The sequence below is a fragment of the Phaseolus vulgaris genome, chromosome 8 (assembly GCF_000499845.2).
Source record: "Phaseolus vulgaris cultivar G19833 chromosome 8, P. vulgaris v2.0, whole genome shotgun sequence".
In the NCBI taxonomy this organism is placed as follows: domain Eukaryota; kingdom Viridiplantae; phylum Streptophyta; class Magnoliopsida; order Fabales; family Fabaceae; genus Phaseolus; species Phaseolus vulgaris.
In genome coordinates this window covers 29,764,471-29,775,977 of record NC_023752.2, presented here as the reverse complement: position 1 = coordinate 29,775,977, position 11,507 = coordinate 29,764,471, and the positions used below count along the sequence as shown (strand labels likewise).

The 11,507-nt window shown below is 36.4% G+C and overlaps 1 protein-coding gene across 3 annotated transcripts; it reads right to left on the bottom strand.

Moving 5' to 3' along the window:
- Positions 1–700: 700 nt before the first annotated feature.
- Positions 701–6,939, bottom strand: LOC137825710 (RCC1 domain-containing protein RUG3, mitochondrial). 3 transcript variants are annotated; one of them, XR_011083332.1, is made up of 7 exons: positions 6,193–6,939; positions 5,197–5,336; positions 4,445–4,639; positions 4,201–4,329; positions 3,958–4,113; positions 1,385–1,657; positions 701–1,279 (listed from the first exon to the last, which is right to left on the bottom strand). XR_011083332.1 is itself a non-coding variant. In XM_068631449.1 (7 exons), the coding sequence occupies exons 1-6, from the start codon at positions 6,705–6,707 to the stop codon at positions 1,464–1,466; spliced, it is 1,329 nt and encodes a 442-aa protein (XP_068487550.1). In that variant the 5' UTR covers positions 6,708–6,936; the 3' UTR covers positions 701–1,333; positions 1,450–1,463. The 3 variants fall into 3 exon arrangements, 2 of the variants coding, with proteins under 2 accessions (XP_068487550.1, XP_068487549.1); XM_068631449.1 differs by having other exon boundaries at positions 701–1,333; positions 1,450–1,657; positions 6,193–6,936; XM_068631448.1 differs by having other exon boundaries at positions 1,239–1,657; positions 6,193–6,936.
- Between the last annotated feature and the right edge of the window lie 4,568 nt (positions 6,940–11,507).

Below are 11,507 nucleotides of genomic sequence, written 5' to 3'. Positions count from 1 at the left end.
GAAAATGTAATCATGTAATCCAGAATATATTTCATGAACTCCAGAAAGTATGTTCAAGAAAGTTTTCGGAAAAGATAATCCTGAAATCATTTAAAAAAGGGTAAAACAGTTTTTTAAGAAATTTGATGGGGTGCATGAAGAATGAGCCGGCATAGTGTAAGAATTCCTAGGCTCCTGGATATGTTGAATGTTGGGCCTCTTAGCTCGGGCCTCTTAGCTCCAAAATGAGCTTTTAACTACTATATCACAGGCCTCTTAGCTCCAAAATGAGCTTTTAACTACTATATCACATTCAAGACAAGACTGTTTCTTCCTGCACCTCCATACACAACACAAAAATACATTTACCTCCATATCTTCTTCTGCCACCTCCTTACACAACACAAAAATACATTTTTATTCTTTTTGTGTCACTTCCATGGAGTAATTTTTGAATTATGTAATCCAGAAACTCATTTGAAAAAGGACTTCCGAATTACATAATCCAGAAACTAAATAAGACTTCCAGATTATGTAATCCGTAAAATAATCATGCATCTAAAAAAAGACTTCCGAATTATATAATCCAGAAACTAATTACAAATTTGAAAAATGACTTCCAGATTACGTAATCCAAAATATTATAGAGATATTTGAAAGAAGGTATGGAGGTGCAGGATGTAACAGTCTACATTCAATAGAAGTATAAATATAAAAGCCATTAAAAGAATTAGATAATCATTCTCATTTGAGTCACTTTTCAAAAATAAATTAATCCCAGGTCACCACTAATGATATGAAAGCCTTTAAATACACTGTTAGGTTATCTCAGACGTCTTTTTACATACGACGAGTGAAAAGCTCCTTTAAAGCCTTGATAACTCTCCTTCCTTGAAACTAACTTTTGATAGTGAATTACGTGTAGTCAGTTTTTCAACCCAAGGTGATATTCAAATTTAATCTTTTCCATCTACGTCGGAAAAGACAATAAAAAAATACACAACTCTTATTATCAAACTATAAATGCAGGACCTCCGGTGTAGTCAGAGTAGCTAAATTAGATGTGATGGACTTTGAGAGCAATTCAACCATCTCAGGTTCTTAAAATTTCGCTATCCGCAAAAAGTGCAAGATTCACACATTTAGCCTGAGATGGTTTCCTAATGATGATCAGAAAAGGATGAAACTATTCTAAACATTGGCTGTTAAGTACTTCAGAATGCTCGGGGACTAACTTCTTCTGCCATCTCAAAATCAAATGAGGAAAAAGAAACAATGCCCACAGCACTGATGAAGATATCTGAATTCATTGAAACCATCATCTTCAATCATCATATGTTCATTATATGACATCCTATTTCAAAAAAAAAACAAAAAAAACTGCATTTTCACCCAAGAAATTTACCTTTTGCAGCAAAATTAATTATATCCAAGACAGTAGGACATTACAGTCAAGGAAGAAATTTCCACCTCAGCTGTCGAAATCAACTACTCTCCCTCAAAGCTAAACACATGGCATGTGAAGCACCAATTGCAACTGATAAAACTTTGTGAGGTCCTAATCCATCATCGTCCATTAAGAATTTGACTTCAACAGGGTATGGTTGAACGGGTGGTAGCCCAGGAACTCCTAATTGAGAATCATTAGCATTTCCCCACATGTACAACTTTCCATTATCTGTTAAGAACAAAAAGGAGTATGCTTAGTTTGTGCTACGATGATTTGAAATTTTGTTTAGCAAGAACTTATCATGATAAGGAAAATGCGAAATTTCGAAGTTAAATTTCCGGCCAAACAACCTACAACTTTGACAATTGATTTTTAAATTGGTTGAGAGATCAGCTCTAAGCATTTTGATTATTTACATCACTACATCATCTAATCGCAATATTTCATCAGATGAACTATTTACAGCAAATGTCCATAATTTCTCCTCTCAATCTACACAAGCAATCATATACAGAAGGAAATAAGATGATTAAAATACAGAACACCGGACATTTTCAGAAAAAGTTGAAGTGCATATTATCATTTGCGTCAATAGAGTTGGTAAGAATATCATCTAATTGCATAATGGAATTCACAAAATAAATTTATTCAGCTATAGTCAGATTCCTTTGCTAAACAACACACACACAATATTAGTGGAAGCCATGAAATAGATCTAGGGTTCAAACCCTACTCTATATACCATGTTACATTTAGATAATAGTTAAGATCAGAACTTCTATTAAAAAATGTTATTCAACCCAACTAAATTAGCTTTACTAGAGGTATTTATATATTGTATTGTATTCTTAACTATATTAGAGTTAGTTAGAGTCTAAGACCATCAAAGGAAGAATGCTACAATATTACTGTACAAAGAGTAAACAGTACACATCGTGTACACGTTTTCACAAAGCTCAATTCAAGTTGTGAGATTGTCTACTCTTTATGAACATTGACTCATAGATCACCGAGTTAATTCTAACACGGTGAACCAACTCTCTAAGCCTGAATGCTCAATTTGGTATTGAAATACTACAAAGGGATCTACAGAGTTGAAGCTACCCAACACCTACCATGTTGAGTGCTACAGAAAAAGGTGTCAATGTAATGGCAGTCATATCTCAAAAGTTCTAACATAAGGACAAATGAACAAACACAATCTCCAACTATCCTTCGCTCCATAAGTAAAAGTCATCCCATGCAAAAAGGACTAGTGTCCTACATGTGATTCTAAGTGAATGGAATACACTAGATGCAAAAGATTGAACAATCTTCTAAGTGCTAAAATAGAAAACCATCTACTAGACGACTTTGACAGAGTAAACGTTGCTTGTAAAATCTTCATTATGCGAAGTTATTTTATCATATACGTCTACTAGACAATTTTGAAAGAGTGAACTTTATTTGTAAATCCTTCCCTGTGTAAAATTACTCTCTTGTACAAGGAGTGGATAAACTAATTATATCTTCTCTAAGAGTTTCCTTGTAACCATCTTAAACATCTTTTGTTGTATTCGCAGGAGTGGCATTGTGTACTTAGAAAGTCAAGAGTGGCTTAGTACCCTCATGTTTTATCTCAGAAAGAGATAAAAGGAGAGTCAAAAGTGATTTTGTATAATCGTGTGAGCTAGAAGTGGCAATGTAAGAATACTAGTAATCAGAAAGTTAGTCTGTTGTGTCAATATCGTAATTGGGATGTGAGTCAATGTTTGGTAGGAGACAATCTTCACAATTCAAATTGTGTCTTGTGAAAGCTACATGTTACTTTGTCTACTTCATTTATTTGTCATTTGGTCTTTGCTTTACTTGAGTATGTCTTGTGCTTTTATCATTGTTTGGTGCTTCACTTGTCTTGATTTGATGCTTTGTACTTGTCTTTTTCTATGATGCATTGGGCATTAAGCTCTTGGACACTAGAGGACACACGGTAAAAACTGAAAGTTATTTATATATTAAAGTGAAGTTGTGCAACTTGCTAGATTAAATAGTCTTAAATAGAATTTATTGTAAAGGTGTTGTGATCTTTGTGTTGTACCTAGTTCCTAGATGTATCTTTTCAGTTTCCCTCTCATACATTGAATTCGATGTATCTAAAGATGATATAAATATATCCTAAGAGAGGGAAATCCACGCTCTAAATTTCTAATTCCTTTGTATTATTCTTAACTTAGCTAACAAACATGGGGCCTATTACTAGTGTACTCTAGAAGGAATACGAAGAAAACAAACCCAACTGACCCACAAGTCAGTTAGTTAGGCAGTTGTCAGAATGTTAAGGATTAATGGATATAAATAGCAATGTAAATTTTGAAAACTCATTGTGAGGAGTGCTGAGACTTTCCATTTGTCGTTAATCAATAAAGAATAACTGTTCTCTTTTTCTCACTATTCTCTCTTTGTCTCAACCTCTGTGTAATGTCATGAGAATTTCTTTAGTTCTTATTACCAGCTGTATCATTAGTAGAATATGTCAAATTAAGTATTACCCGTCACAGCTGCGGACGAGGAACCCCCACATGTAATATATATAATATGTTCCTGAGATAAAGCCTCAACTACTTCTGGTATCTTCTGATTCTGGACAGATCCATGGCCCAACTGACCTTGTCCCCCATGGCCCCATGAGAGCACTTTGCCATCACCTTAGGAAAATCAAGAATAGTGTTATAATCATGTAATACATGAGAATGGAAATGAAACAAAACAAACTTAGTGACACATCAACATACCAGTTAATGCTAGGGAGTGATATCCACCGCTTGCTATTTGAATTATTTCAACATTTTCAAGGCTGGGTACGGGCCTTGGTTTCCAACCACCAGTCTTGTCACCTCTCCCAAGTTCATAGTTAGAATTGGCTGACAAAATGCCAACATTATCAATTTTCCAAAACTAAAAGCACCGGATGGAAGAAGTTTGCTAGTCTTCTACCGAAAATACTGGGAAAAGTCATATAAATGAGGTGGCAATTACCTCCCCAGTTCCATAACTGTCCATCCTCAGTCAATGCCATTGTGAAAAATCCCCCACAGGAAGCAGCAGCAACAGGGTAAGGTAATTCTTTTACCCTGCAAGGGATACTAAGTCCACCAGCATGATCTGGGCCCCGACCAGGACCAAGGCCCAATCGACCATCCCCTTCATCTCGACCCCAGATATAAAGCTCTCCTACATCCAGTACAAACCCAACATCAGTCTCAAAGGCATTTTCTACGTCGTTCATGTTACTTGACATTCCTAAGAAACTCAAATCGGTGCGAGAAAGTTTAAAACTAGAAGAAATGAATAGCCTTGAGATGATAAAAAGATGAGTGAAAAAAGAAAAAGCTAAACATCGAAATAGAAATCTCTATCTGCCAGCAACCAAGCATTATATTTTAAAAGACTTGACAAAAAATTTCAATACACAAAACCATCAGATTTGACATGTATAATATAAGTGCACCTTCTTTCAATCACTGCTTAAGAAAATAAGTGTACTGGGAGCCTGTAACTTTAGGAAGATTTTATATCCTTTATATCTTTCAATAGATTGGTTTTGTATTCCAAAGTAAAAAGAAAGACACAATTCAGGGTAAGAAAACACGGTAAACAATTTGACAATAGAAAATCACAACTGAAGTGATTAGCCACATTTTAAATTCAGTAATTATTTTTCCTTACTATTCATCAATCTAAATTTGTTTTAAACAATGCTGAAATAAAGTTCCAGCCAACATACAAACCTGATTCTGTTATTGCAGCAGTATGTGTTCCACTGGTAGCAATGTGTTTTATAGTTCCCTCCCAGGAGCCTTTTACCAACCTAGGAAATAACTCTCGGTGATATACTGAGTGTCCAAGTGCACCAAAACCACCATAACCCCTGAAAACTTCATTTTCATCCATAAAAAAAATTTATTGAGAGGAAGAAAGCAATGAAACATAAAATTTAGGAACTTTTCAACTCGCTCAAATTACAAAAGTATTCCCAGCCTCAACAATGTGTTAAGCTCGCATGGTAGAGTAAATTTATCTTGAGGTTTAGGCCATGAATAATTTCATTTAGGACTAAAAATTTCTAACCATGCATAAACACCGTCCAGCCAGGCATTATGCCCAAACCTCTTTTGTGGTATTTCTCAGTCAAGCTAAGACTAGTACAGTAAAAAAAAAATCAGCATTTCAACAACAACAGACATATCTTGTGAGAGGATTATATCTTGATCACAAAAATATAAATAATTAGTCAAGTTTGTTTCAATTAGTTTCAGCTTTAACCGTCTATTTAAATTATACAATAATACATACAACCATTCATTTAAACTATATAGTTTTTTTTTCTCCTCTCAATTTGCCACCCCTTACCTCATTCCCTGAAAATAAAGAAAGAAACTTCATGCACAATGTATAAGTCTTAGCTGAAATTACCAACAACTATCTGTCAATCACTTTAATCAATCAAATTTGGCTTCACTGGACATTAGACGATCAACTAACTTTAGAATTCACATTAATCATCAAGTGCCTGATGTAAGAAAACAACCACGCTTCAACCAATCAGAAATTCCAGGAAGATAAGGGTGCTATTGATATCTATTTTGAAAATGTTTTTAGTTTAAGTAATCAATTTCGCTTCACATAATAAACAAAAAACATCTTATATGCCTGATTTTAGAAAACAACAATCAGAGATTCCGAAGTGACTAATTAGAGGTTGAAGAAGTTGAAGGGGTTCTGACCAGGTGAAGACCTCGCCAGCTGATGTGAGCGCAACGGAGTGCAAGCCCCCGAGGGCGAGAGTGCGAAGGTTATCGAGGTGAGGGTTCAGGGTGGGCACGAACAACGAATTCTCGTGGCCGAAGCCCAATCTTCCACCATCGCCTTTTCCCCAAATCCAAAGGGCCCCATCGGCGACGAGCGAAGAGTGGAAAAGCCCACACGAGAGGCCCACGTCGGGGGCCCGACGCTTCTCCGCGTAGGGGAGCCGGCCGGAGGTTTGGGCGAGGGAGAAGGAGGATTTGGGGACGGCCAGGTTGGCCACCGGAGAAGGGTACAGGCGCGTCTCCTCCACGCCGCCTCCGAGCTGGCCGGAGGCGCCTCTACCCCATGAGAGGACCTGCAAGGTGACGGTGTTGTCAGCGGTTGTGTCAGCGGTGTAAAGGAGAGGAAGCCTCGGGGTGACGGAGGAGTGGCGCAAGCGGCGAGTAAGAGTGGCTATATGGCGGTGATGGTGGCGGCGGATAATTGGCTTCATCTCTTTCGGTTAGGTTATGCTTTGTTTTTGGTTGTTGAAACAGTTTGGTTATGCTTAGTACAGTACTACTGCTAAGGGTTGCTTCATCACTAATGGTAGCTGCTCTGATTTTCACGGTAAAATATGGACTTGGCGGTGCACATTGCTTACTTACCTACCGGTTGTGCTACAACGATCAAACCACCTTTCACACTTCTTTGTCTTTGTTTGAACAGGAAAGAGAGTTTACAACGAAATAAAGAAGAAAAAGATAAAAATAAATAAATAAGACAAAAAAATAATGAAAGCTTAAATTGCTTGAAGTTAAAATAAAGAAAGGGAAGTTAAAACAAAGTTATTTGGAAGTTTATAATAGGTTTATTGATAAAGGAAGATAATATTTTACAATAATATATTTTAAAATAATTTTTAAAATAAAATTTAAAAAAAATATTGTATAAAATAAATATTAACCAGGAATATTTTGTGAAACTACCAGGTAAAAGGTACACTACCTTAAAACAAAGTCCTTTCTTTTATTTTTCTTATTACTTTTGTCCATATTTCTTTCATTTTATTTTTTTTTATTGTTTTCACACATAATCTTTGACCCTAGTAAAGACCAATTTTTTTTTTCTATATTCTCTTGGACTATGTTGGGAATTAATTGATAATTGGAATTGAAACTGAAATCTTTTATTAGAAAAACTGTACTGATACAATATAAGCAATGCTATTTATAGCAGTAAAAAACAGAATGAATTAAAACATTCTGATAACAGAAATATCTAGCTTTATGTTTTTGGATAGTTAGAGTTAATAACCTAACTCTTTTATTTAACATATTCCAACACTCTTCCTTAAGCTAAATTCTGCAACACTTCTAACTCCTAACCACTCTCTTAGTTCTTCAAATCTGTCTAATCCAAGTGGTTTGGTGAAAATATCAGCCACTTGCTCCTTGGTGTTGCAATGCTTTACTTCTAGCTTTCCTTTTCCAACTTGTTCCCTTAAGAAATGGAACTTGGTCTCTATGTGTTTACTCCTCCCATGTGAGATTGGATTCTTTGCAAGGTTGATGGCTGATTTGTTGTCCACACAAAGTTGCACAGGTTTCACATGATTCAGCTTCAAATCGCCAAACACAAATTCAAGCCAAACACATTGACAAGCTGCCTCTGCTGCAGCTATATACTCTGCCTCACAAGATGAGAGAGCAACTACCGTATGCTTCTTAGAACACCAAGAAATTGGTGCTTTCAGATATTTAAAAAAATATCCGTAGGTGTTCTTCCTTCCCACTTTATCACCACACCAATCTGAATCACCTCAAGCCTCCAAACAGTCTTCAAATTCATTCAAGCTTACTGAAAACAGTAAGCCATACTCTGCTGTCTCCTTAAGATACCTCAATATGTGTTTTGTTGTTGCCATATGAGAGACTCTTGGATTACACATGAATCTGCTTCCAACTGCATAGCTTATGTCAGACCTACTGTTGCAGATGAACCTCAAACTTCCAACAATTTGTTTAAACAAAGTATTATCTACTGCAATCTCCTCCAAGGCTTCTATGAGTTTCAAATTTCCAGCAGCAGGCACCCTAGCTCCATTGCATTGATCCATATTGAATCTGTTGAGCACTTCATTAATGTACTTCCTTTGATGCAGGATAATACCTTAATTTGTGTATACAAATTCCATTCCCAGAAAATAGTTAAGCATTCCCAAATATGTCATTTCAAAAACAACCTTCAATCTATTTTTGAATTGCTCAATCTTTGTCATTGAGCTCCCTGTGATTAACAATTCATCCACATATAGACATACATAGATCAAGATTTGACTTTGTGACTCTCTTACATACACTCCATATTCTACTGAACACTTTGTGAAGCTTAGCTTGAGCAAAAACAAATCTATCAGTTTATTCCACACTCTAGGAGCTTGTTTGAGTCCATAGAGTGCTTTCTTGAGTTTGTACACTTTGTGGGTGGCATCCTTTGCTTCAAAACCTGGTGGCTGAGTCACATAAACCTCCTCTTCTAAAATTTCATTCAAGAATGCAGATTTAACACCCATTTGATAGATTTTCCAATTTCTAGAACTGGCCACATCAATCACCAATCTAATGGTTTCTAATCTAGCCACTGGTGCATAGACTTTAGTGTAGTCTATTCCATATTTCTGTAGAAAACCCTTAGCAACTAATCTTGATTTATACTTGGCTATGCTGCCATCAAACTTGAGTTTTATCTTGAAAACCCATTTGACATCAATTGGTCTTTTTCCCTTTGGCAAAGCCACTAATTCCCAGGTTTCATTTTTCTTCGGTGATTCCAGCTTTTCAATCATTGCACTCTTCCACTTTCTATCGACTATTGCCTCCTTCCAAGTGATTGGCTCAATGTCTGCCACAAATGCTAAGTGAACCAATTCTCCTTCATCAGTGATCAAATTATCACTGTAAACTTCATGACATGTTAATCTAGAAGAAGGAAATCTTTGTCTTTGTGATCTTCTAGATTCTGGCTCAACTATACTTTCATGCTCTTCATCTTGTTATTGTCCACTATCTTCTAAAACACAATGAATTTGTTTTACATATTTGCTCCAATTCCAGGATGCATTGTCATCTACAACAAAATCTCCGCTGATGAGAATTTGTTGGTTTACTGGGTTGAACAACCTGTATGCACCTGTTGGATGATATCCAATTAGGATAAGAGATTCACTCTTATCTTCCAACTTCTTCCTCTTCTCATCTGGAATAGGCCTATAGAACAATGAACCAAATATTTTCAAATGACTAACAATTGGTTTAAGTCCAGACCAAATTGTTTCTGGTACAACTGCCTCCAATTTTTTTGTAGGACACCTATTGAGAATATAGGTTGTAGTGGTGATAGCCTCTCCCCAAAAGCTATTAGGCAGCCCCTCGCCTTTGAGCATGCACCTTGCCATATCATGCAAAGTTCTATTTCTTCTCTCTGCAATTCCATTATGTTGTGGAGTGTAAGGAGATGTAACTTCTTGTTTAATTTCTTTTGCAACACACAATTCTTCCAGCTCTTTGGAATTGAATTCTCCACCTCCATCAGTTCTGAAAATGGTTAAGGCGTAGCCTGATTACCTTTCAACCTTAGCACAAAATTCTACAAATCTTCCAAATACCTCACCTTTCTCCTTTAATAGGTAAATCCGGATTTTTCTGGTGAATTCATCCATAAAAGTAAGAAAATACCTATTACTTCCGAGTGAATTGCTATCAAGAGGGCCACATACATCTGAGTATACAACCTCCAAAGGCTTCTTTGCTCTTTGCAGTATTGAGTTCTTGAAATTCTTTCTTGATTGCTTCCCAAATAGGCAACCTTCACAAGTCTTATGAGATAGGTTGATTGGTGGCAACCCTGTGACTATTTGTTTACTGCTTAGTTGGTTCAAAGTCTTGAAATTCAAATGGCCAAATCTGTAGTGCCACACCAAATTTGTTTCCTCCTTATCCCTAATTGAAGACAAGCATTGTGCAGTTGATGTATTAAGGTTAGTCTTAAAAGTCCTATTTTTAGACAAAGGTGCCTTAAGAACTAACACTGATTTCTGATCATAGATCTTGATGGAATTCTGCTCCATTAACATTTTGAATCCCTTTTCCAGTAGTTGGCCTAAGCTGAGAAGATTATTCTTCATTGATGGCACATATAGGACATCATTCATACAGCCAACTCTTCCATATTTACAAATGAATCTGACCTTGCCAATTCCTTCAGTAGAGATCATACTTTTATATGCAAATCTCACACTGTTTTTGACATTAGAATAAAAATCCATAATCCACTCCCTGTTGCAAATCATATGATTGGAACAACCTGTGTCTAAGTACCAACTTGAAGCATCTTCATCCTGATTTGTAGTGGCCATCAATAACATTTGATCTAAATCAGAATCTTCATCTTCTTGAGCTAGATGTGCTTCATCTTTCTTGGAAAATTTTCCAGTGTTGTTACTGTTATCAACTCTCCAACATTCAGCTGCAAAATGACCATACTTTCCACAGTTATAACACTGCAGTTTTCTTTTATCATGGAATTTCTTGGATCCATGATCTTGACTCCCTTTACCAGCAGCCAATTTCTGCTTCTGCACACTATTTTGACTCTAGTTCTGATTGCTTGAAGCAGGCCAGTCACTTGATTGACCTCCTTTTCCTCTTCCTCTTCCTTTCTTTTTCCAACCACTTCTTCCTCTACCTCTGCCAGCAGTTTGAGCCTGGAAAACTTGCTCTACTACCTTTTGTTGAAAGTAACCGCTGCTCATGTGCTTCAAGAGAATTCTAGAGTTCTTCTACTGTCATTTCATCAAGATCCTTGGATTCTTCAATTGCCACGACAATGTGATCAAAAGCAGGAGTCAAAGTTCTAAGAATCTTTTCAACCACCTTTGAATCAGGCAACTGCTTATCACAGTCTCGCATGGAATTTGGAATTGCTTGGATTTTACCAAAGTAATCACACACTGATTCTTGATCAATCGTGGACAACAATTCAAATTGTCTTCTGAGTGATTGTAGCCTCACCTTCTTAACCCTACCAGTATTTTCATAGGTCTGTTCCAGTATGTCCCAAATATGCTTGGCAGATTCAGCTTTTGAGATTTTTTGGAAAATGGCGGATGAGACACACTGATGCAGTAACATTTGTGCCTTGCAATCAATCTTTTTATTTTCTTTTGATTGCTTCTCAGACTTTTTCTTCTGCTCCTCTGTTTCAAGCTTGGTTGAATCTTGAAACCCAATCTTGACAGCTTCTTCTAATTCTT